The sequence below is a fragment of the Mya arenaria genome, chromosome 11, assembly GCF_026914265.1.
Source record: "Mya arenaria isolate MELC-2E11 chromosome 11, ASM2691426v1".
Classification (NCBI taxonomy): domain Eukaryota; kingdom Metazoa; phylum Mollusca; class Bivalvia; order Myida; family Myidae; genus Mya; species Mya arenaria.
In genome coordinates, this window is record NC_069132.1 from 44054358 (window position 1) to 44082294 (window position 27937).

Here is a 27937-nt window from a genome sequence, read left to right on the forward strand (position 1 = left end):
ATGTTCATTGCCCTTTACTAGTAAGGGAAATCTCCGCCTGTTTTCAGGTATGAGAATGTTAATGCTTTCTTTAGTTTTAACTTTTAAGATTGCTGATAAGCAGAGCACCTATGAATGGTACTGGAGAGCTGCTTTAAATGCTTGCCCCCAAATAATAATCCTTAACATGTTCATTGCCTTTTACTTATTAGGGATAGCAGTCATTATGCTCCCCAAACTGAGAGCATATAGTTGCCGCTTTGTCCGTCCATCTGCCCGTCCTTCTGTCCATCACACTCTTGTTTTGAGTTGGTTATTCTTATTTATTTTAGCTGGATTGTGTTGAAAACTGATAGCTTATAAGATCACTCTCTGAAGTCCGTTTCCTGGGCAGACACAAGTAATGTGTCCTTTTTGAGAGGCAACGAGAAAGTACCCATGGTGGGAATCGAACCTACAAACTTTTTGGTGAGAGGCGTTTGCCTATACCACTAGACCACATTTTTCCTCGTTTGGGTTGTAACTGTGCAATCCCCGCCTTCTTTCAGATGTACTGTCACTATGCATTTGATGTTTACGAAAACATTGGATTGACAAGTAATAGTTCACTGTAAAAATCTATGTCGCAGATGTATGTCAGTTGTAAGTAAAGACGTTGTACTTGAAATCTTTTAACTGTGTATTTATCGTTGCTAAGCGATGTGTTGCTTGCAACATTGTCATGTAAACAGATTAACCCATTTGTCCTCAGAATCTCTTCCGCAGCAATAATGTACTAGGTCTTGTGAACATTGTCATTTGACTCAGGATGAAGACAAAACTAAACTGTCTGAGCAGGCTGGCTCTAACCTTATTTACAAACTCATGGCACTCAGTGGGACCATCCAGAGTTCATTTATCGCAGTTTCATCAGCATTTTGGCTTCAAATTTATGTCTGTTGCATATACCCCAACCCGTATGGTTAAATGTCAGGCATTGAAATTCAAAATAAGTCAAACCAGGATGTGACAGAGTCATGATCCAATGAAAATTACAGGGACATGCCCTGGAATAGTAAAAAACAAGAGCTGTTATAGAAACAATTGACTATTCCACTGCTTTTCAGTGTAAGATTGAAACGTTTTGGTGAAACATGCATAAATCACTTTAAATTAGATTAGAATGATGCCATTATTTGAATTTAATGCAAACTAGAGTTATCTTACTTTGTTATTTAAGTAGATTGGATGGTTGAGTACCATTGTATAAAGTCTCAATGCAATACATCAAGTAGTTACTGAGATATTAACCTAATGTGAACTTACATGCCAAATGTTAACCCGAATTTCTAATTGAGATAATAAAGGCCCATAATTTGCATTATATTCAAAAAAGTGTTACCTAGTTCTTAAATGTAGTAGGTTAGATAGTTGGGAATACATATCTAAAGTTTCAATGCAATAAATGATGTATTTACTGAGATAATGACTTAAACTTACATGCTAAACCTTAACCAAGGTGTGATGCCGAACGCCGCTGCCGACGCCAGGGTCAGAAGTATAGCTCTCCTTATTTTTCAAATAGTCCAGCTAAAAATCGTATACTTAGGGTCCAAATGACACTGAACTAGAGACACAAACATACCGGTATAAACACCGCTTACAAACATAGACACACCACATACATACCACACACATATCAAAATAGCATTACCGATAAATTAAATGATGGGCTATCCGTCATGGAACAGTCAGTATAGCTTCAGTTAACTGGCATATTAGTCCACTGGGGGGGTTCAACTAGTTAACATGGCCATAATGCAGCCGTACCTTGATACACTCTGAGAGAAGAAGAAAACCAGATAGCCAGTAACAGTTTATTGCTTTTTATACATTGTAAATAAATAGCCAAATAATTGAACCAGGGAACACAAAAGAATACATATTAAAGTGAAAAAGCAGTGTTTAAAATACAATTTTTTTCAAATAAAATGGAAGCCATTATGTACAAAGCTGAACAAATACATAGTTATTTACTTCTCCTTAATAGACCCCAAATGACAGTCTACGAAATTATTGCCTTATAAAAACATATTTGAGAGTTCTCTATAAAAAATTGGAAGATTCTGAAATAACTAATTTTGGCAAGGTGGCTTATAGCTTAAGCTTCATTTCTAGTATACTTAAAGGGACTCGCTAATGTTTTATACAATCACTTCTTGTTCTTTAAGTATGGCAAATCATTAGGATTGTTACAACTAAGATACTAAAGGCTGGAACCCTTTACCAATCACTGATATTTGTTCAAATATTGTCTTTTGAATAGCCTTAGTAACATTTTTCAACAAAAAACTTTAATGTTAAATTATCCCTTAGTTTATGTAGTCCTTGTAAGCGATCGGTTTTATTGCCAATTTTCTAATTTTTTTCTTAACTAAATCAGCGATGGTTTGCTCCCCCTCAAATCAGAATTTTTTTAAAACTATAATTATTCTTTTTTGCAATTCAGTATCAAAGAGAAAAAAAAATCATATTAGTGTTTTCAGATGCCTTTGCCACTGTGACCGTTATTTTTTTTGTTTTGGTCCAAAAACATTAGCGAGTCCCTTGAACAAGCTAGAGAAAGAAATAATATTTTAAAAAAAGTGTAAAAAATGAAATGTAATTCATAAATTCCTATTGCCTATTACATAATATTTGCATTGTTAAAACAAAATTGGGATTTAACATGGCAGTGATGTGAACAACTTTCATCGCAGACAGGAAAGCAATTTTTGTGCGTTGATTTCATTCCACAGCATGTTTTCATAAATTTGGAGCCTTTAAATTTCACATAACTGTAACAAATTGCTACAAGAAAGCTTGAGGACCTCATTTATTATCTATTTGTATAGTGTTAACAATGTTGAATTTGATAAAAAAAATCATCTATGAAAATGAATTCATATATAAGATGTAGAGAATAATTATCTTCTTCTAGATGTAAAATAAGTAACGGTATTTCAAAAATTTAAAATTTAACTTAAAACATTGAATCAAATGCAGAAAACTTAACTATCAAATTTGTCTACTGAGGTTCAAGTTTCATTTTCATACTAATTTTGCAACTTCATGTCCAAGGTCCTTTATTTGTGAAATATCTATGAATACTATAAATTTTGATGTAAATAATTCGTAATGATACAAGGAGATATTTCTCAACTCCAGGCTATCCTGCCTGAACATCAATCTCCAACCGCATTTCCCAGGTCACCTTTGGTTGATTTTAAGCCAATTAATTCAAGATGGACTTATTCATTCAGCTGTTATTGTTAATGCCATGTTTGTTCACATCACTGCTGAGAATCACAGAACAATTTCAGTGCTCAGCGCATGATAGACATACCTCCGTATCAAATAGCAGGAGTTACCTCTATCTTGAACTGAGCCTTCTTATTTTGCATTGAACAGATTAGAATTGCATTGCTAAGAACTTGAACATAAGACCTTGCGTAAAGAAATGTTTGTTTGCAGTTGCCTAACCCACTTGTAAAAAACGCCAGACTCATTTTTTGTATAATTTTGATTCAGTAATAAAACTATTCGGACATTTTTACACACTGATATCACCCCGCTTCCCCCCCCCCGGCCATAATCACCAAAATAGCCAAGACTCTGTATTTCGTTTTTATTTTACTTGGTCATTATACCCCCCTCCACCCCCAACCCACCCCAAAAAAGGAAAAAGGTCAGGCTACTGCAAACAAAGAAATGTTTATGAATGGCCTCATATTACTGAGACATGTACATAAAAACAAGTGTATATTCATAAATAATGATATAAATAGGTGACTATATGGTATTTGCGATGTACCGAAGTACTTAGAGTAACACACCTTCGCCAACAGTGAAATAAAGCACAAGCTTCCATAATTAATAATTTGTTGATCCACCACATTTTGATTTTACAGGTATAAATAAGTGTGTATACAAATTATGAGATGCATGTACATGTGTGTAATTCTGTTGATAACTTTAACTTTGTGTTGTTTTTCTGTTTCAAAACAATCCGTGATGTTTAGTATTGGCAAATATTCCCTTTATTATATTAACCCAAAAGTGTAACATGACAAATTGTTTTTGGGAATTTGATTTTAATAAGAATGGGAAAGGCGAAGATACAGATTGACAAAATAACATGGAAGGTTTTTTATATTAAAGAAAGATTTTAGTGATATGATATGATCATATACCAGGTATATTTCGAGCAAAATCCCAAACAAAATAAATGCAACCAACAGTACCCTCTGACTTAACAGCTAATTAATAATTCTTATATAAATTGTCATAACTTAAATCCATATATATCTCAAGTCTTGCTTAAAATACATACAATATTTATATGTTTCACCATTTCGTACTAATGCTTCCGTCTGTTATTTTATTGATAGATGATACATATCATAGAAACCATAATAATTACATTTGGAACTCCTGGGCCATTTTTATCGAAAACAACCTCCGACGTATGCGGGTACATCAGTTGAAGTAGTTTGTAAGTTTTTGAATTATATCATTAATTAAATATAGTGTTTAAGAGTTGTATTTATTGATCTAAGTTTAAATTGATTGCCAGTGAAAGGTATTATTGCAAACATAATTAAGATTTCCAAGAGTAAAGTCATAAAGTTTAACTGCTAAATAAAATTACTACGGGACCTACTTCAGTGGACTTAAACGTACCGCTTTTTGAGAATGTAAACCTTCAAAGTACATCCAAGGTTGTTTTCGATAAAAATGGCCGAGGAGTTCCGAATGAATAAATTAAGCTACAATGACCATCACTTTCATTACAATCATTGAAAAGGCAGTAAACCTTATAGGACAACTTTTGAAAATAATACACCTTTTGCTTTTGTGAACACGATTTGGGATGAAAATTTATCAAGTTAAAGAAATAATGTTGATGAAAAAGCAGGAAGACTTTTGAAAAGTATACATCTTAAAGTTTTGCTTTTGTAAACACGTTTTTAGTTTAAAGTTTACGAAATGATGTTGATGAAAATACAATAAGATTTAGAACAATTTTTGAAAATAATTCACCTCTTGCTTTTGTGAACACATTCTAAGACAAAATTTATCAGGTGTAAGAAATAATGTTGATGTAAAAGCAGGAAGTCTTAGAATGACTTTTGAAAAGAATACATCTTGCTTTTGTGAACACATTCTGGGACCAAATTAATCAGGTTAAAGAAATAATTTTATGTGGCAATTATAAAATATATTCTTAATGTCTAACAAGACTGTCAAAGAGTGAACTCCAAGGCCCATCTGTGTCATTTTTTTCATTAAAAGGAAGCATAATTCAACAATTACTCAAGAAAGAGTTATGGGCCTTAATGGCCGCACATTGTGATTATGAGCAACATGTGTACCAAGTTTCATTGGAATATCTTGAATGGTTTTAAAGTTATTGCCAAGTATAGAAATGAGCTTGTGATGCCGCCACATAAGATGACAAGCCAAGGCTATTTTTTTTTTTCTATGAAAAACAGAATGGCTAAAAATATGTTTATACATGTATATACAAAACAAAATGGAATTGCAAGTTTTACTGAGCAAAAAATGACAGGCAAAAAAATAAATACATAGATAATGTTTTGTTTTTGTGTATTTTTTCATGAGAATTAATTACTTTTCATCGCAATATAAATCTTAAACCTATTGGGGGATAACTCTTTGTTTCGGTGCTAGTATACTCAATAAAATTTCATAGAGTGAGCATCAAGAGTTATGTTCCATGAACAGCAAGTAGAGTTAACAGGGTAAAATTAATTGCACCTTTTATTATTTGTTTTTATTTTATTCCTTAAAGCTGCACTCTCACAGATTAAATGTCATTGGCTTTTAAAACTCTCACAAATTGAACGTTTTGACAACTTTTTTATTCTTTGTCTTGGAGCGAGCCAATTTATGCGAAAATGCATGGAAACCAGTGATACCGTATAAGACTGCTGACAAAAAATCAGATTGTAGATTTTCATATTTAAGTTCAAAATTGGATGTTTTATGCATTTTTGTTTATACTGTTAGTAACGCTTTTAGCTATAAAACAGGTTTTTCCAAGTGCTCATTCCAGAAAATATTTTTGTGATCTTACACTGAAACAAACAATCATCCTCTGCATACATGTACTTCACTGGTAAACCACCTCAAAACATATATAATAAACATAAACCTCCCCAAAGCATATAATAATTAGAGCTATTCTGAAAAAATGATTTGCCTTGCAGTTCCAATATTATTTTTTGAAAAAATGAAACAGACAATAAACATTAGTCATATAATATCATAAAATTTGTAATGGACAAAGAATTTACAGTCAATCAAATTCATCTCATCATAAATCAATATCATAAATCAATCTATCTAGTACATGTTATTTCAATATAAATGTACAATCCAAAAACAGCTGGTATAACAAAAAGTATAATGAATGTTTTCTATAATTCATGGATAAAACCAAGCGGTCAGACTGTAATACATGGGCTTCATTCCAGAGATCATCTAAACATATAGAGAAATATCATCATCATTTCATACATATAAGGCACTCCTCAAAACAGCAGCAACAAAACAAAACACCAAACGACAAATTGTTCAGAACAGTGACATCAGGCCAAGCAATCTCCGTGTTTGACAGTGTGACGCCGACGGTGAAACAAGACCAAGCAATCCCCGTGTTTGGCAGTATGAAGCCGCTGGTGAAACAAGACCAAGCAATCCCCGTGTTCGACAGTGTGACGCCGACGGTGAAACAAGACCAAGCAATCCCCATGTTTGACAGTGTGACGCCGACGGTGAAACAAGACCAAGCAATCCCCATGTTTGACAGTGTGACGCCGACGGTGAAACAAGACCAAGCAATCCCCATGTTTGACAGTGTGACCCCGACAGTGAAACAAGACCAAGCAATCCCCATGTTTGACAGTGTGACGCCGACGGTGAAACAAGACCAAGCAATCCCCGTGTTTGATAGTGTGACGCCCGCGGTGAAACCAGACCAAGCAATCCCAAAGTTTGACAGTGTGCAAGTGCCATGTTTTGCTGGCGATCAAAAAGCTGAACAATTTTACTTGAAATGATTTTAGAATACAATATAGGTAGCACCAATTTCTATGAGTAAAAGTGCTAGATAATACGGTATTTATAGGAGGTCAATATTATTTATCACATTTAAAAAACAAATGAATGTGCTAGGAGGGGAATATTATTGATCACAATAAAAAGTATTAAATAAAATCATTTTGCATACAATACATTTCGTGACAATAATATAATCGTGACAATTGAAACACTTAAATTACCCTATTTACAATTATTATGCATGATATTTTTATCCATTAAAAAGCATTATTTAACATAAAGTAAAAATGAAAAACAATCATTTTCAAAAAAAAAAAAATTAATCACAAAATTAATTATTAGCTTGTTTGGCCTTGAACGATTAGCTCACAAATAACCTGAAACCCAATTTTTTTTAGCCCCTCAAGTAATATTTTATTTTTATTTTAGGTGCACAATACAGTCTGATGCAATTTTCGTTTTTAAAAATGCATATGATTTAGATACAGATAATGCACCAGTCAATTGTAACCACATCCCCTCCAGGTCCGTGGGTATACCGGGGATAGCCGGGGAAATGGGCCTTACCTAGGGTCCCTTGGGTGCGGAGACATTTAGCAGGGATTTTACCATCAGTTCATCCCCGCAGGGCAGAGATTTTACCCGGGCTTGGCTGGACCGAAAGTCAAAGTCCCCGCTATTCCCCAGACCTGGGGGATTCGGATTACAATTGACTGGTGCATAAGCAATATGAGCAATATTTTGGCTTTTTTTAACTGTGGAGTATGTGGCTAAAAAAAACAAAACTTTATCAAGCCTTACATTTTTTCATCTGTACTTTAATAATGATTTTTTATGGTTTTTCTTGTTTGTTTTAATCATCAATTTTTAAATAAAATGCATTGATTATTGACCGTTGAACAAGTGTTCTCACAATCTTCTGGTCAATGTCAACCTACTACCAAGTTTCATGGTCCTAGGTCTCAATTTCATACTGACCTAAAAAAAATAGGGGTCATGAAATGGTCACCCTACCACTAAAGTTTGACAGTCCTCGAGAAACTGTTCTCCAGTTTTTTTGTTGACAAAGTTTGGTTTCTGACCGACACAAGAATAAACACATGTATACTATATTTCAGCTTTTGGGACATAATCAATTGACCAATCAGAACAGTATATTTTGCAAGTAAATATAAACACATCATGGTTGTATTATCCAATGGTTTCACAAAAAAAACTTGGCAAATGATCTCATCAAGATACCATATTTGCTTTTGTTACTGGTCAAATTGGTAGCAACAGTTTAATTATATTATAGCACAGTAGGTTAACAAGATTTACATAAATAAATTACTTAAATACCGCATACACATAAGGTGGTCTGAACATTTCAGATACTGGCCTACAAGTAAATGCTTTTAACAAGAACACATATTTTTAAGAACAACAAAATATGACGATTTTGTGTACTTATTTTGATTCCTTATAGAACTTTTGTTCACAGAGGCAAATGCTAGTCCTAGAGAAAGCAAAAAATGATAATTTAGAAAGACGATTTTTGTTCGAAGCATTGAAAGCAATGTATTCTTAATCATGTATAATGAGTGAAGCGTAAAACAAAATAACAAAAATAAGACAGTGGCAAGAGAGATACATATTAAGCTTAACTTCAAGTGACAAATGTAACAATCAGTCTATTAAAACAATCCAATTGTAAACACTTTTCAATACACAGAACACACCAAGCCACACAAATTCATGTCCATTTATTTTTAAAGGGACTCACAGATTTTAATGATGGTTACATTTTTTTAACTTTTTTGAAATTGGGTTTATCTAATAACTGTTATGAACAAACATCAAACAGCAACTGACAGAAACTCATTTGAACAGAGTTCTGTAGCCATAAATAATTCAATTCTTTATAGCTTCAGCAAAATAGAGCATTTTCAGTCACTCTCTTTTGAAAATGTTTTATTAGCATTGAAAAAAAATATTTTAAGCGAAAATACTTTTTTCAGCGACTAACCCTTTCAAACATGAATGAGTCCCTTTAACGAAAAGATTACATTGTGAACCACCACCAAATTCCATTTGAAAATATTAATTAATTGTTGGCTAATTTACTTTAATAAGCACAGCACACACTTAAACATAGATTTTTTCCATATATACGGTACTTTTAGAACGAAACAGTGCAAACTTTTGAAATACTTAAGATGGAAGACAAAATCTCCTTTGTTCATAATGGAAGAAGTGCACTGTTCACTGGTAAAAACATTACTTAAAATGAAAAGCGTTGAAGTTCATATATCAAAATGCCCCTTATATATAGTTATAATGCCTTATATATGACTAATTAGCTGGTATTTTCAGAGACATTCTGTCAGTTCACATGTCAAATAGCCACTTATAAGCCATGCCTTATACAGGCCTTCTTACATGTAGCTGGTATTTACACATTTTTTTGTTTCTATCAAGTATAAACCTATTGTCCCCCTTTAATACCCTACGATATTAATATCATTGGTTAAAGCCGCAGTGATTGGGTACGACAAGGGAGTAAATTCACTGAAAAATCTTTCAACCTTCTCTGTTTTAGAGAACCGAGCTTAGAACATATAATTAATGCTATAGGCATATCCATAAAAACTAAATTCATTTAAAACCATATGATTTTTAAAAACAGTCAATAATTTCACTGAAGAAAAACTTTTTAACTTCTCCTTTTTAGAGAAATGAGCATATTAAATGTTATTAATGCTATCCATAAAAAAATATTGATTCTTTTAAAACAATAGCGAAAGAAGCATATTAAATATTATTAATGCTATCCACTATCCATAAGAAATATTGTTTCTTTTAAATAACAATAAGATTTTAAGAAAACTAAGATGTAAGCAAATGCCTCTTAAACTCGATGTGACGCTTGTGAGTTGTTCATATTTCCCATGGCCTAAAAAAAAATATGTCTGTTTCAGGTAACCCGACCCTACCTATAAAAATGCGCCGACCCTAACTATTTTTTTCCGTTTCTGAGCAAATAAAATATTCGTTAGCGAATAGAGAGTTACGAAGGGCGGCTAAATGCTGATTTTAATCAGAATTATTTTTTATATGATAAAACAAAGTCAGGCAATGACAGTAATGTATGAAAGACTGCCATGTGCAAGAAAACACTCTGAACTTATGACAGATTTTGAAAAAAAAAAATCCCTACCTACCCTACCTAGAAATTTTGGGAAGGTTACCCTAAACAAACAATTTTTTTTTTTTGGCCTAAATGCAATTTAACACTATAATAGGGCTATCTCATGAATGAGCGTATGGCAAGATATTGTAAGATCAAAGCTTTCAATTAAATGGTAGTATTAAAAATTGAATTTAAGTTTTATCTTATAAAATAAATAAGCCAAGAGTGTTAATTCCAGCCAAAACCACTTTTTTCATAGATTTTTATTTCATCACAATGAAGAAAAACAAATTTGAAACATTTGTCTACAAAACGCTTGTTGAAATGTCGGCCCCAAAATCTAGAAAAAAAACAAGATCCTTTTAAAACCTTTCTGATCTAAAAGAGCCCATCTTCAAATAATCTAACAGAACAACCCTTTTAACTCTACAATGACACACAAGGTCTCGTTTTATATCATGGTGAATTCTTTATCACTATGTTTATAAATGGAATATTCTCCTAATATCATGTTGTTGTTTTTTAAATTTGAAGGTAAAAGTTTCCATTTACGCATAATCTGACAGAATGCCCCTTTAACTGTACTTAGACACATCAAACTCCTTGCAGGTATTACTTCCCTTTGCTGTACAGAAGCCACTGCTGTCACTCATATCACATAATGTTGATTAAAATCATGGCAAAGTGTTCAAAATCTTAGTATATGGTTTTGTTCAAATATATTTTAACATTTAAGATATGAAAAAATCCTGTAATCTAAAGATTTAAATATGAATAAAAAAAATGAAATAAATTTCTTAAAATGTGACAAGTTAAAATCCAGCTATCAAATATGGTAGGAGAGATCTCTGTTCTGATCATGAAGGGAGATCACTGCGTAGAAGATTGGAGACAGATATGCGTTGTTCTATTTCTGGTAGAGGCAACCTTTAAGGTACTGTCGCAAATAGGCAATACCCAGTGGCTGCTTGGCGATGAAATCTTCGAAAGGCGTTCTGTCTGCTCCCAGGGGGCTGTCTGCTTGTTCAATCTAAAACATGAATTGCAATTATCTGGTGCCCCATACACAAATTATCTTGACCTAAATTTTCAACTTAGTCGAAAATTTCCTTTTTTCTAAGATTAATTTAAAGAAAACTAAACAAAAATTGTACAGCCAAATTATGAAAATACAAGGAAAATGGTCCAAATAATATATGCATTTAAATAAATTTAATGAGAAGTTGGGGATATTTAAAATAAGTTGTCGAAATTATGGAAAAATTTCACCAAAGAAGTTGATTTTTTTTATTACAATTCTTTTTGAATACAGCCCTAGACATTTAGAAAAAAATACAGCACATGATTGAAATTAATGATAATAAAACAACAAAATATGTGTTTACAATATTGTGAACTTTGCACGTTTGTTTCTGCAAATATCATTAGCTACAATAATGAGCGATCAGGGATACTTTTTTTATTATTTTGACATTTCATGTCACCAGTCTGCCATAGTCTAAAAATCGTCAAAAGACTGGTTGACGGCCATTTAGGTGGACTACAAATATCATGTTATTTGTTTTAATTCATTTAGTTAATTGTTAATAGTAAGTTGTGTTTTAAAACATGTAAGAGACATAATGCCTTTGCACTGTAAAATTGTATTGATTGCCAAAGTGAAATTCTAATCTGCTTATTTTGTACAGTATTTTCATTATTAATTACTATTTGTATATGATATGAATATCATCATGTGTGGTGGAAATAAAGATAAGTTGAGTTGAGTTGAGTTGAGCTTAGCATAAATAAAGATTTATCTACTTCATATAAGGCTTGAAATTGAGAGCTCTATAAAAGCAATATATTTAGATTTCTCTCAAAAGAACAAACTATCAAAAACAGTACCAAAAGGGCAAAATTAGTAACGGATAGTATTGTTGAATGGCAATAATGGGGGTGTTAGGGTCCGGTGGATTTTTTTATTTTTTTTTTATGTTTTTTACATTTTTCTTAAACCATTAGTAACGGTTTAAGCCATAAAACATTCATTTTCGAACAGAAATATAAAAATCTGCGATCTGATATTTTGTCAGCAATCTTTTATCATTGGTTTGCTGATATTTACGCAAAAATTTGCGCTTTCCAAGACAAAAAATAAAAATTGTAAAAACAGTATATCTGTGAGAGTACAGCTTTAAAATTAACAAGCTTCTTTTTTTAATTAACCAATTTAAATATTCATCTTGATTTTAATTTTAATCTTGATTTTACTGAATAAAAAAATAATTTATTGTGATGATCACAAAGACAATTTCCTTTTAAAGTCCTAAAACTCTAAAGAAGGTAAATATCACACAAAGAAATATCAAAACAAAAAAGTGAGCTCAGCTCAATCCTGTTACAATGGATTTACAATGTTTCAAGAAATTTGAGCCAGATGACCATTATGAGAGGCTGTGGTTTTTATGAACCTTTGACCTGGGTGAAAGGCTGACACTTTACAACCATCCTCAGTACCAAGGCTGTTTATAATGTCAGGAATGTGATTGACCTGGCAGCTGGAGGGCTGAAACCATTTCGGCCATGGGTTTTTGGGGCGCTCTTGGGGTCAATAGCACACTGTCGTAGAAGAAAAACTGCCTTTTTAGAAGCTCTTTTTAGGGTTCTTCTGACTTTAAATTTGAAGCAAACTGAAATATCAACTCTTACAACCAAAATAACTCTTGTAACTTTTTAAATCAGCTAAAAAAAGCTGTTTTTTTTTTTTATGTATTTTTTTTTTTTTTTTTTTTGGGGGGGGGGGGGGGTCACGAGGCCATTAGATCCGCGGAATTCCACGAATCTGCAGACAAATCACATCCCTGAATGTATTTTATTCCCCACTTCAGCCCCACCCCAGCAGGACTTTTAGACCTACCTGCATGATGTAGGTGACCATTGAGTAGACCTTCCTGTCCTTGTTCACCGGCTCAATGATCCAACCACTTGGTAAAACCTTCAAGTACAAAACAATTTCAGAACAAGCTTCAATCCACAAAAATAGAAGTAACTGGGTGATTTTCCTTGGATTTTATCTAGCACCTGTATCTAAAATATCGAGAAGTTCCACACTTTGGGGAAATGCATAACAATCTCAAATAAATGATATGATAGGAAATAACACAGCCACAACCTCTTTGGTGAGAAGCAGACGCCTACACCACTCTCACCCTCTTTTGTCAAAATTGTGATAACACCACATATTATAGTGAAGACACAAACTTGCAGATCTATATTATATACATGTATTATTGGTGGCAATATCCCAATGGTATGCTTATTCCACATTGAATCAGTGAGTTCCTGGTTTGATATCACTTCTTTGAGCCTTGATGATGAAAGTTAAGGTAAAGTGTCTTTTAAACTGCATGTACCTATAGCTAGCAGATTTTATTATTAAAGCAGTACAGTCATGTATTTGTTGCTCAAAAGTTCTAACGAGCATGGGTTGCATGTTCATCTTTGCTACAAAAAAAAAATCTTACCTTTACCATTATTTTAACCACCAAAATAATAAATATTTACCTTGACTCTTGATGTGTTTGATGGGGTGGCGACTGTGTTTGACTGTGAGTCAGCTGACTGCATGGCTAGGATGTATTTGTCTCCCCTGTCAACTCTCTCACTCTGTGCGACCACCATGTCATAACATTCCGTCTTGAACAGCTGCAGTACCTCATGGTAGTAGTAAACTAGGGAAGGAATTTAAGATAATTATTAAATGTGAGCATGAAATTAATTTAAAATTTTCCTTGATGTGTCTTCAATATCGAGCATCTTATATTCGAGTAGCAGTGGTATCTTCAATACTTTATTATGGAAAAGCCCCCATGGCTGAACAGTCTTACGACTTAATGTTTTATAGAGGATGTGGATGTAACAAGTCTTTCTATTTAGCATTTGAGCTCAAAGAAAATAGTAGAGATATTGTAATTGTCTATGAATCATGGTTGTCAGCAAACTTTTAAATCTTTGCCATACCTCAAAAACCTTTCAAGATATTGATATGAAATTAAGTACACATGTTGCAGAGGACAATACGCACATGTACAGCAAGGTCCATACTACCATAAATATTTGTCTAGTTATTCCCCTTTAATGACTGTAAAAAGAAAAAAAAAGAGACAAGGTTGGCATTTGCTCTGCTGCACTTTTGTTTCCTCTTATATGCCATAATTTCCATAGAAGTAACATTGTTCTAAAAACATGATAACAAAATTTCAAAATACTTTTCAATAACTTATCTTCATTCGCTAAGAGGCCTTTAAAAGGGTGTTCAAACTTACAACATGTTAATACAACTCTTACCGATCTTGATGTTGTCCGACACTTTTTCAATCACATCCACTTTCTGCAAAAATAAGAAAAGCCAATAAAATTACAAGTAAACTGTATCCATTTAATGTTTTAAAGGGAGCTGGCATAAGGCATTAGGTTCTTAAAGACGTTGCATTTTGCCTATAAAATGACATTGACCTTGAAAATGTATATTAACTTGAATCTGAACAGTTTGTGTTGAAAGGTTGCAGGGATCTTTTTTTGTGTTAAAAAGAGGAAAAGGACTGTCAAACTGACTGTCTCCACCCAACATACCATCATGGGGTGGGGTGTATGTTAAAATGGAATAGCATATAGAAAAACTGACCTTTAAACTGTCATCATAGGCAAACTTGGTTCGTGGGTTCCGGATGGCATTCCACACTGACTGAGGCTTGGCCTGGATCACACCTTTACCAAGGTAACTGTAACAGACAGGTTACACTGAGCAATACAAAAAAGTTTGCAACAGTTACTGTTGAACTAATAATCTACACTAATGCCATGTTTTACTCACATTATTTTCATTGTTCTTTCCCTCCCTTCTAGCATAAAATTCTAAATTTGGATAAAATGAATTCGATGAAAATGGTTTCCTTATGCTTTTTACTTATGCTAATTATATTCTTGTTAAATGGTGCATTTCTATATACATTTAATTTTAAATATGTTCCGGATAAAATGGTGTATTTCTTTATACTTCTAAAAATAATTGTGTTCTGGATAAAATGCTGCATTTCTTAATACTTATTTACTATAATTATGTTCTGGATAAAATGGGTGTATTTCTTAATATTTTAAACTAAATGTTCTGGTTTAAACATTTGCTAGAGAAATGGTGTATTTTCTTGATCTTTGTTTAACCCCAAATACTAACCAGTGAATGTTTTCCTTGATTGAGACTTTCTTTAGCACCACTACATCATTGTCGAGACCACAGAACCTGAAACAAACAATATATACATCATTGTCCTGACCACAGAACCTGAAACAAACAATATATACATCATTGTCCTGACCACAGAACCTGAAACAAACAATATGTACATCATTGTCCTGACCACAGAACCTGAAACAAACAATATGTACATCATTGTCCTGACCACAGAACCTGAAACAAACAATATGTACATCATTGTCCTGACTACAGAACCCGAAACAAACAATATGTACATCATTGTCCTGACCACAGAACCTGAAACCAACAATATATACATCATTGTCCTGACCACAGAACCTGAAACAAACAATATATACATCATTGTCCTGACCACACAAGCTGAAACAAACAATATATACATCATTGTCCTGACCACAGAACCTGAAACAAACAATATATACAATATATACATCATTGTCCTGACCACAGAACCCGAAACAAACAATATATACATCATTGTCCTGACCACAGAACCTGAAACAAACAATATATACATCATTGTCCTGACCACAGAACCTGAAACAAACAATATATACAATATATACATCATTGTCCTGACCACACAACCTGAAACAAACAATATATACATCATCGTCCTGACCACACAACCTGAAACAAACAATATATACATCATTGTCCTGACCACAGAACCTGAAACAAACAATATATACATCATTGTCCTGACCACAGAACCTGAAACAAACAATATATACATCATTGTCCTGACCACACAACCTGAAACAAACAATATATACATCATTGTCCTGACCACACAACCTGAAACAAACAATATATACATCATTGTCCTGACCACAGAACCTGAAACAAACAATATATACATCATTGTCAAGACCACAGAACCTGAAACAAACAATATATACATCATTGTCCTGACCACAGAACCTGAAACAAACAATATATACATCATTGTCGAGACCACAGAACCTGAAACAAACAATATATACATCATTGTCCTGACCACACAACCTGAAACAAACAATATATACATCATTGTCCTGACCACACAACCTGAAATGGACAATCCCTATATATGTATAATTCTTATGTATAGTAGTGGTATGAACTGATAATTACTGAAAACTTATACGTTTATTCTAACAATCATAATGAAATGAAACCAATTTCATGGGCTGTATTTAAGCTTCTTTAGTTGCTGTACTGTCGTTTAAACTTAAAACCAGGCGTTCCATGGAAGGAATGTCAAAACTCGTCATTTTTTCATAAAACAAGGGTTTAACTTGACAATTTTAAATTCATAGTTGTGGGTTAAAGTTGTGGCACCATGATTATGATGCTGCTGATGACAACAACACCAAGACTGACAATACCCAAGACTTAGGCTTATTTCTGACATGGCCAAGGCTTTGGCAATACTTCTTTGAAAAAACACAGCTTAGATTCTTTATTTAATTTGATATTTATCAAAGTTAATTTAGAAGTATTTAATTTATTTAGACGCAAAAGTTTTTCCACTCACATCCATCCTCCAGATGCCAGTACTTGGTCTTGTATGGAAGTTCTAAGATCAATGTTGGCTGCCTGTAGGGCCTGAAACAGTAGTGAACATGCTAAAGAGGCACAACATATGTTGATAGATCAGGGTTTGAATTTAGCTCTCACACACTCGCAAAATAGGAGTGAAAATTGGAAAATGCATTTTGAGTAATAAAGTGCTTGCAATTTAGGGAGTGAAAACTCTTGAAAAATAGCAACTTTAATTTTGCCTACTTTCTTTTTTTTGTAGCCATGTAGAAAGATGATGCAATTACACAAGAGTTTTACACTTAGTGCACATTGTGGTATTTCATTTTGAGATTTAAAGCTGCACTCTCACAGATATACCGTTTTACAATTTTTTTTATTTTTCAGCACTCATAAAAGTTTGCGAGTTCAATTTTTTTTCTAAATCCAAGCCCTGTAGATTAAAAGTCTTACTTTTTATGCATCAATTAAATGATTAATATATTAACAATTTCAAGCAAATAAAAGTGAGTACATGTATTAATTTGGTGTGAATTACAGGTATGGTTTCCGTTTTGAAAGAATAAAAATTGGACCAAACAAACTCATATCCTAGAAAAAGAGCTCTTACGCATATAACTACATTCAATAATAGATTATGTCAAAATCACTATGGAAAGTGGCCGATTATAGCTATTTTAATCTACTTTCAAGTACACTCCATCATCAGAACAACAGAAGTTCTGACAATAGATACATTCTTCTCCCACCTCAGATAAGAAGATCCAATAATTTTACCATGCTAGAAATTCTTATCTTGCCCATGGGAGAAGATAAAATGCCCATATGGAACTCCTTTTTAATGGTCGCCACATTGTAATTACCTCCCTTGTTAAAGACTCTTCTGTAGCATCATAGAAACCTCGTCTTGTGGCAATATTTAGAACGCTAATTAATTATTTCTCGCTTTAAATGTCACTATAAAACAGTTTGCGCGCACATTTCAAGAAATAATGCTTCACTCTACTTAGAACAATTTTAAGACCAATTTGACTATTAACATAATCTGAATCACTGCGCGCATATCCATGACAACCACAAATTATTGCATATCCATATGCAATTATTTTTACTAAGCACAAAAGAGTTCCAGCAAAAAAATACATTTTTACTTAAATTTGTTTAACTGAGGTGGGAGAAAAAGCATCTACCCCAAAACACCCTACGCTCGGGTCCGAATGAACCTATCTCACACTCTAGGCCATGGAAGATACTTATATACATGTTAATTGAAAATGTGTATATGTTACATGTTATTATCTTATATTAAATATGTGAAAGGTAACACACCACAGTGGTTAGCTCGGCAGCTGTGTGGTTAGCAGACACTATGTGCTGAATGCCCTCTGAAAAAAAGGTACAAAAATTATTAACAAGTCTGGAAAAAAATACCTCAAAACTTGGAAAGAATCAACTGTTATCATTGTTTTCTCTCCAAGTCCAGCCTCAACATGTGCAAAAGTACATGTAACAGTCAGAGTGGGTGAATAAACTTGTTAGGATATTACTTAATATACAATTAAATTATATACACAATATAGGAATGAGTTACTGGAGGGTGCGGCCCCCTGTCATATTAAGCAGCACTCCTCTACCCTATGGGAGACCAGCAACCTTTTGCATTCTGAGAATTGAATGCTAAAGATACTCAACTATTTCCTGTGTTTTGTTTAAAAGCTTCCAAAATATATAATAATAATAATACAGTCATCGAAATTAGACTTTTGGATGAACAAGCCCGAATTCTTATACTATTGCTTCAGCATCAAAATTTTGAACAAGCCCTGCTATATAAAATTCAGAATATGAGCAAGCCCGAAAGACATTTTACCAGTGCAGGGCTTGTGGGCTTGTGCTAATTTCGACCACTGATAATAATAATAATAATAATAATAATAATAATAATAATAATAATAACAATATGTAATTCATACAAACTTTCATATCTGGCAGTTCAAACATAAAACTTCTTCAATTGAACACATTTCTAATATCTTTTGTTAAATTATCATTTGTAAGGTCTCTAAAGCTTGAAACAAATGGCCCTTTAACTCTTAGCACCGTCCCTTTTCTCAGCACCCTGTCCTATTATAAAACCCAGTTAAACCACTACAATGATTTCAAATACTATCTCTGACTTATACTGCCATCTGCCTTCTTGAGTGACAAATTTTTATAATTATTATATGATCTCAGGTCAATTAAACTCTTTGTGATTTTGATTTCCTAAATGATTTTCAAATCTCATGTGTATGTCAACTTTTTTAACAACTTGAAAATAAAAAACAAGCAAACTCAATTTGCTTACTATGAAAAATTAAACAAGCTTTCCAAAGTTTGCTTTTTAAATAGAAATCAAACAATCCATATAAAATTTGCTTTCTAAATGCAAATCAAACAATCCATATTAAATTTGCTTTCTAAATGCAAATCAAACAAGCCATATAAAATTTGCTTTCTAAATGTAAATCAAACAAGCATATAAAATTTGCTTTCTAAATGTAAAACAAACAAGCCATATAAAATTTGCTTTATAAATGTAAAACAAACAAGCCATATAAAAATTGCTTTCTTAATGTAAATCAAACAAGCCATATAAAATTTGCTTTCTAAATGCAAATCAAACAATCCATATTAAATTTGCTTTCTAAATGTAAATCAAACAAGCATATAAAATTTGCTTTCTAAATGTAAATCAAACAAACCATATAAAATTTGCTTTATAAATGTAAATCAAACAAGCCAAATATTTTTTTGCTCTTTAAATGTAAATCAAACAAGCCATATAAAAATTGCTTTCTAAATGTAAATCAAACAAGCCATATAAAATTTGCTTTATAAATGTAAAACAAACAAGCCATATAAAAATTGCTTTCTAAATGTAAATCAAACAAGCCATATAAAATTTGCTTTTTATCAAAACCAAACATATTGCTTTCTTAGATAATCAAACAAGCCCACACAATTTGCTTTCTTAGAAAATGAAACAAGCCTATAACTGCATCTGTCGTCTCTTTACCTTTACTAGGGTCAGGGGAATCTTTCTGTGGCAGGCTTTGTTCAAATTTCTCTTGATCATCTACATCTGCTTCGAGTGAGCGATCCAAATCTTTAATATCATTATCATCCATGTCACCTGTCTCATCTTCAGACTGTGAGGCGTCACTGTTGTTATTTGTGTTTGCATTGGCAACAGTTGCTTCTTTATCTACATTGTTGTTCTCTGAGTGAGTATTCTTATTTGCTGCATCGCTATCACTTTGAGTATTTGTGTCCTTAGGCTTTGGGTAAAAGTCCCTACTTTGTGTCTTCAGTTTCACTTGCTCTGATCTGCTAAAATGAGGCATGTTTTTCCTTCGATCTAGAGAGCAGGTTTTCAAATCACTCTGAGCATTGTTTTCTGGCAAGTCCATCCCAGTCGTAAATGACGGGCTTTTGTGGCGTAGAATGGAAGTAGATCGAACCAGCTGCTGTTTCATAGAATACAGTTTTTCAGCACCGATAGGTTTTTCGACTAGAGATCTAAAACGCAGCAACATTTTCTGCCCCGCGGTATGATCCTCAGACGAGCTGTAGGATCGTGCATACTTTTCGTGATTTGTGGATGGCATTTTCATGTCAACAAGGCTCGTCGCCATGCACTTGCGGTATCGAATGTAAGCCGACAGGGAACCGAGAATTTCACTAACATGACGGCCAGTTGAGAAGCCATCTGTGTTGTCATGGTAACCAACCACCGTGAGAAGGCACTCGTCCACCTCTGAAAACAATCATACATAATTTCAAAATCATTTTTTTACAATGCTTATTCTACATTAAGTTGTTTTATACTACTCCATTAATATGGAAAAACACATGGGAGATTCTTTTTAACCAACACTAGCGATAGGGAATTGAAAATCAACACTGATTCGATTGGTTTGATGAGGTAAATCCCAGAGTGTGACGTAAACTGTGCAAGCTTTTATTAACTTTTACTGTTTACATTAAGGCAGCATGTCATTTTATTATGAACAGGTATACACCAATGGCATATGCTTCCCAAAAGTCAATATTATCGAGGATGGAATACCCCTGACTCATCAGATTTCAACCCAGAAAGCATTTCAAAGGAAAAAGTACCCACACATGCGCATTGAATCCATGAACTGATATATAACAATGTTATAATGACCACACTCATTGCCACCATGTTATGTCATAGTTAATGTGAGGGATGGTCTTCTGTCGTGAGGGAAAACAGGTGTACAGGTAACAGGAGGAATCCCGGCATTGTTTATTCAACCATTTTTGGACGGGGGTCAGAGCTTTTCTGATGGGGAAGAATGCATTGTTTTGATTACCATAAATGTCTTATTAGTCTTATTTTTACGAATTTGTAATTTGAACTCAGAAGTGAGCCAGAAAAAGTGGGGTGTAATAATCTGCATACCCTGTACAGGCTGTGCAAGAAAAAATAGCCAGTGCTGACGTGCCTCACACATCTGCAAGTGCCAGCACACACCGTTGTCTTCCCGGTGCCAGTACCTAAAACACATAACACACACAAATAAGCATTTAATCAATGTACAAGAAAAGAGTCGGTGTGGTTCACATGTCATTGTCTTCCCGAATGCCCGTATCTGCATATACATTGTAACACACAGATGTACCAACTATCTTAGAGCACACACCATTGCCTTCCTGATGCCAGTACCTGCATAACAGATTCAAGGATTCCGTTCAAAGAATGTTACTCCCCAAAATAGAGGTAAGGCTACAAAATCGAGTCCTTGGAAGAACAGATACTTTCTTCAATGTACATAAAACATCTACTTGTGACCTTAGTTGAAGAATTTGGTTATCTGTGTGCCGTGCCATATCATTTCACCTATGTTAACATTTCACATACATGTGCAAAATATGATGAAACATTTAACTACTATATGACAAACAACATTCATTAGTGCAGAATACTATTATATACAGTCGAAACCTGTTTGCTTGAACTCACAGGGACCGGCAAAAATACTTAGAGCCTAGAAAAGTTCAAGCCAAGCGGGAATGCATACATTCAGAAAAATAAATCGGTCCTCAACATTCAGTTCAAGCCATTGAGGAATTAAAGCCAAGCGAGTTCAAGCCATCAATGTTTGACTGTTTTAATGGTAGTTTTAATTGAATACCAAACAGGGTTACCTTTTCTGCTCCATTTTATCTGTCTGTATTTCGCCATCTTCCATGAAAAGGCTTCTCCAGAAACTTGGCTGCTTAGCTGGCATGGTCTCCTCCACAACATCGTGTTGCACGGGCAGACTTCCCATGATGCCCTTGCCTCGTACCATGGGCTCTTCCTCTCCCCCAGGCCTCGATGTAATACTTGTTGCTAGGCAACCTGGTTTCCAGCTTGTTGTTTTGGAAACATCTTTTAGTATTTGAAGAACCACCTATAAAATAGAACAAACATTTCCTTTTTTATGTTTAATTAATTAATTAATTGTGTATTACAATAAATTAATGTACTAATGATAGGGAATGGGTATTGGGAACTTAAATTAATTAATGTACATGTACTAATAATTAGAGAATAAGGATTATTAAATGTCTAATGAGTGTTGTCAATTGCAACTCCTTGTATGTACTGATGATGAAACATTGTATGAGTATTGTGAATCACAATTAATTACTTATAATGGACAAAAATAATTTATTTAACATAATCAAGAGCATAACAAGCAGATGCTATCGCCTGTCAGTTTAGTTTTCCTCAATTGATCAAGGGGCATAATTCTATACATATTTAAGCTAGAGTTAAGGCTACTTCTACATACAATTATATGAATTGTAACTGGTTACTAGTGTTCTAAGTTGCATTTTAATTTTTTTTAACACATTTTTAGCAATTGACAAGGTTGTTTTCGTGATAACCATACTTATGACACCACAGGTATGACAATTATTCACAAGAGCAAAGCAAATGCTTGCCTGTTGTGATATGTCGAAAAAGGGGCATAACTCAACATTTCATAATCATTTGAATATATCTTGAACTGTTTTTGAGTTATTGCTATGGTTGATTTTTTTTAACTACAACAATGCTGAAAAAAACACCAAGGCTGTTGCAATACCCCCAAAAAAACTCTTTGAAAAATTGACAGTCTCAACATATATTCTTCTGAAAATGAACGCTGTTACCTGTGAAGGCACTCTGACTTTGCGGAAGGTGGCATATATGAGGAATGGAGCACTCTGATTGTCAATGGAAGCCTCATGGTTCCATACCCTGTCACCATTAAGCAGCCCTTGTAGTTTCCAACCTGTGTGGACACCCACAGGAAATGGCTGAAAAGATGCGTATTGTGTAATGACAGTTTTTAAACACAAAATGTATGGTATGCTACAAATACATGTAACTCTACAATAAATGCGTAGTCGAAAACCCACAATTGATGAATTCTGACAGATCCAGTCCATTCATCAATGAATGATATATAGCCCTATTTGTCACTATTACAAGGGTAATAGCTTTTTAAGGGTTGTCTCATAAGTTGATGAATGATTACTAATAGACAAAAACAGTTCCAGTTACATTGAGTATACCTCACATTTCTTAAAATCATAAAGTAATACCATTATTCCTTAGTTTAGTTTAAACATATTTATTTTACAACGATTGTGAAACAAGTTATTACATCATTATATTAATCACTCTCGTTGGCACGATTTTAGGCGAGAGTGGTCTTGTGTTGTGGGGGAAACCGGAGACCCGGAGAAAACCCACTTGTCCGGCTTGGTGACCACAAACCAAACACACATGCCCCCAAGCCAGGAATCGAACCTGGGTCGCCTAGGTGAGAAGCAAGTGTACTAACCACTGCGCTAACTGGACAACCATTATTCCTTAGGGGATATATCTGTACCAGGGCGAGGGGGCGACTTGGGCGAAGTGGTTGCCTAAAATTCCCAGACTTCACCCATTTGAATCATCAAAGCGACATTGACTTCGCCGAAATTATAACACATTGTAAATCTGTCAATCAGGGAGTATTTGGCCACTGTCCCATTAGTCAAGACATCGCAATTAGCCATTCATAAAATTTGGTTTGTACAGTACAAATCCAGATAAATAAAGAGTTAACTAAGTAACAGTAAATGAGACTGTTATATGAGTCACATGTAGGCCAGGGCTAGTATTCATTAAACATCTTAAGTGATGACTTAAAATAGGAAATGACTTAAGATGTATAATAAATACTTGCCCTGGAAATCAATTTTGCATTACAATGTATGTCATGCACATATCTCAATCTGTACAGAAAATTGCAATTATAACTCAGTCTGATCTTTTATCTAGAAATCATTGTATCTTGTTAAACATACAAAAGCTAAAGGTGTTTGCAGAGCTTTTTCTGCCCATTTTGGGAAAAAGACCCTAGACATTTTGGGAAAATTTGCAAAAATGCCGAAATTGGGAAATTTTACAGTTAAAAGAACAAACTGTCTGGTCTCCTGTGAATGAAGAAATTATTTAATATTAGTTTCTTTTCACTTTTAAAAGATCAAAATGGCTGAAACATCAATCCCTGGGGTGTAAATATCTATTAAAATAAATCATGACAGATTATATATATTACATACTGATCTCTGAATGTGACAAAAATCAATGATTTCTGAATTCAATTATCAAACTTTACATCTCATTGTTTATTAGGATGTTGAAAATGAACCAGTACAGGAAAAAAGACTTCAATATTTTTTTAAATTATTTTTTTACTTCTGATTGAGATTTTTTTCTGAGGATTGGGAAAAATATCTTATATTTTGCTTTGGGAGTGGGTCTGATAGTTGGACCCGTGGGTACTACAGAAAAAGCCCTGGTTTGTAAAACATTATGCCCCCCTTCAGTATTGCTTTTTTGAAACATGAGGCAGATAATTTAATTTAAGTGGTTAAAGAAAAAATGCTATGGTTTTTGACCTTTTATCTACTGATCTCATAACCAATAGGGGTCATCTACTGGCCTAGAGCGGCCTGCTAGTGAAGTCCTAGGTCAAGCTGTTCACACAAACTGTGCAGACAAAGTTTTGTAGCTGATAAGACACAGGGACTAACAGTAAGAACACAATATATGCCACCCATTGAGGGCATAAATGAGAGCTTATTGCTCCTTTTCAAATAAGTACACTCTGTCACTCAATAATTCAAACATATTACCTTCTGGTTTTTCAAGAAAGTCAAAACATCAAGTGTTGACATGTACACTTTTTTCTGAAAGAAAAGAAGTTTAAACATACTGACTCAGAAGAGAATTATTCATTTGCAGTTATATAGATATACAGATATGTGAAGGGCTTACAGTCAACAATTATCTAAATTAAGCTTTTGGCTGGACAAGGCTGAATTTTAACACTAAGTGCTTGACAAAATTAAGTAGGCATGGTAAGTATTTAAGCTGTGAAGGGCTTGTGCTAATTCAATCTGCTGGGTATAACCCAGGATGTTCCACCCAAGGGAGCAGTGAATCACTTCCTAATTGAACCACTTCCCAAGTGTACCATTTCAGGACCAAGTGAACCACATATACATTATGGTACATGTAGTGGCTATTACTAGTTATTATCAGCGTTTACATGCAATACTTCATACATTTGCTACACTGTAAAGATGGTTAAATTAACAAGGCCAATTAAAGTACAATTATTAAATTAATTACATCCAGACTTATTTGTTTTTATGACATGATTGAGGTGTAAATAACAAACACGGATAAAAAATTTAATAAATATGGAATAAAATTTAACATTTATACAATGTATGAAGTATTGATAATATATTCATTGGGGCTTAACCCATTTCATTCTGAGACCCAGTTAGATATGATACCTTGAATATCTGGGCATTTTTCAATAACTGATAAGCCATCTGACTTTATATGACCATTGTGTTGTATAAACACTAATAACTTCTTTATTATTGATACAAGACCCAATAAAGATTACATATTTGGAAAGGAAATAAAAATCTGCACATGTTTATGTAAGTTTTATTAGCAAATGATTTTAAATAAATTATTATTTGCAAGTTAACCAGGTGATGATGAAAAAAAACACACCAAAAAATAAATATGCACAAATTGAAAGCAAAAAAATCACACATAATTTTTTTCAAATGTCACATAATCCAATGTATGAAAGTTTCTAAATTAATCTATCTTTAAAATGCAGAAAGAATTATGCAAATATTTTAAATCTGTAAAAAGTTATAACAGTTTATATCATCCCAAGTCCACTTCGGAGCAAATTGGGCGGGTGGATGTTCATCGCAAAGTTGATTGGCATAGCAGTTTGAATCCTCAACCAGTAAGGTCCAGAAGTCTTGCCCCCATAACAGTTTTATTGATAAATGACAGTAGTGCAATAGCCTGGCTTTCTTGGGTCATATTGTTCTTTAGGACCACCATTCTTTGTATTTCCACTTGGAAACCTTGGGGTGATCCTCTTTGTCATTCAATCATTCTAGAACTCCTCAAGATCGTCATAAAAACTCCACCAAATAATGCAAATGTCATAGTTTGTGATTGCTATCGATGTTTTAATATGTCTTCTGTTTGTATCAAACAAATTCACATAAACTTCGTCATTATAACCATCCCAATATCACTATCGTCACTGAGGTCAAAAGTCCCATTCATTTCAACCAAAATTTGCATCAAAATCGCAATAAAAAGCTTAAATTTAACTCGATTTTTGAGTTTTAAAATGATTTCTTCATTAAAATTTTCTGCGCATCTATCTGCGCATAACATCCGGTCATACCGGAAAACGTATTAACCGGAAACAATACAGTCAAAACGAAAGTAAATAAAGTGAAAGTTCAGTACATCAAAAACTACACCTTTTGGTGTATCCCGCATGTAAAGGGTAACTACACCAAAACGTGTATCCCGAATGAAATGGGTTAAAGCTGCACTCTCACAGATTGAACGTTTTGACAACTTTTTTATTTTTTGTCTTGATGTTTTATGCATTTTTCTTAAACCGTTAGTAACGGTTTAAGCCATGAAGCATTAAATTTGGAACGGAAATATGAAAAGCTGCAATCTGCCCTTCTGTCAGCAGTCTTTCATCACTGGTTTGCAGATATTTACGCAAATATGCCAATTCCAAGACAAAAATAAAAAAAAAGTTGGAAAAACGGTAAATCTGTGAGTGTGCAGCTTTAAATAAAAAAAAGGTAATTTTGCTGTTGGATTCTATTTTCTGTTTTCAAAACACTGTTATATCAAAATACAAAATACTGATAATTAAACACTTTGATATGATTACTTTTGAATCATTTATAATCAAGAAATTAAACTCTGAAATATAATATAACATTCAGACAATATTCCCTATATATAACCATATAGATGGTTCACTATGCCTGATCAAGTAGTTCACTTAGACATGGTTCACTTGGGAAATGGTTCACTTAGTACTACAACCAGCAGGACAAAACATCCCATGCCATTTTTTACTATGTGGACAATAGAGCCACCATCATTTTGACAGTGTGAACAAAACATAAAAGAGTTTTAATTCATTGTCTGGCCTAAATTTTGAATTCTTAATGAGCCGTGACATGCAATTTTAAGGACGTCGGATATACAATCTAATTTAACTTAAGCAAGAAAATACAACCAACCCTTTCATCTCTCTTGTCAAGTCTGATTTTGCTGATGGAAATGTACCGCAAGACACCAAGTATTGCAAAAATCAAAGCTGCTGCTCCAACGGAAAGATAAAAATAGAAAACCATATTCTCGTCGAAAAAGGAGAGCATCATTTGAGCGAAATATCATATTTTTTTCAAGAATAACAATCTTTTCCTTCTACCATTTTGAT

The 27937-nt window shown here is 33.6% G+C and overlaps 1 protein-coding gene across 2 annotated transcripts; it reads right to left on the bottom strand.

Moving 5' to 3' along the window:
* Nucleotides 1–3662: 3662 nt before the first annotated feature.
* Nucleotides 3663–27930, bottom strand: LOC128208246 (uncharacterized). Of its 2 annotated transcripts, XM_052911729.1 has the most exons (14): nucleotides 27738–27930; nucleotides 25269–25322; nucleotides 23250–23396; nucleotides 22254–22501; nucleotides 21508–21602; nucleotides 20095–20835; nucleotides 18366–18421; nucleotides 17032–17102; nucleotides 15471–15536; nucleotides 14922–15018; nucleotides 14585–14627; nucleotides 13802–13968; nucleotides 13155–13232; nucleotides 3663–11285 (listed from the first exon to the last, which is right to left on the bottom strand). In XM_052911729.1, the coding sequence occupies exons 1-14, from the start codon at nucleotides 27876–27878 to the stop codon at nucleotides 11163–11165; spliced, it is 2127 nt and encodes a 708-aa protein (XP_052767689.1). In that variant the 5' UTR covers nucleotides 27879–27930; the 3' UTR covers nucleotides 3663–11162. The 2 variants fall into 2 exon arrangements, with proteins under 2 accessions (XP_052767689.1, XP_052767690.1); XM_052911730.1 differs by lacking the exons at nucleotides 3663–11285; nucleotides 13155–13232; nucleotides 13802–13968 and adding an exon at nucleotides 14099–14378.
* Between the last annotated feature and the right edge of the window lie 7 nt (nucleotides 27931–27937).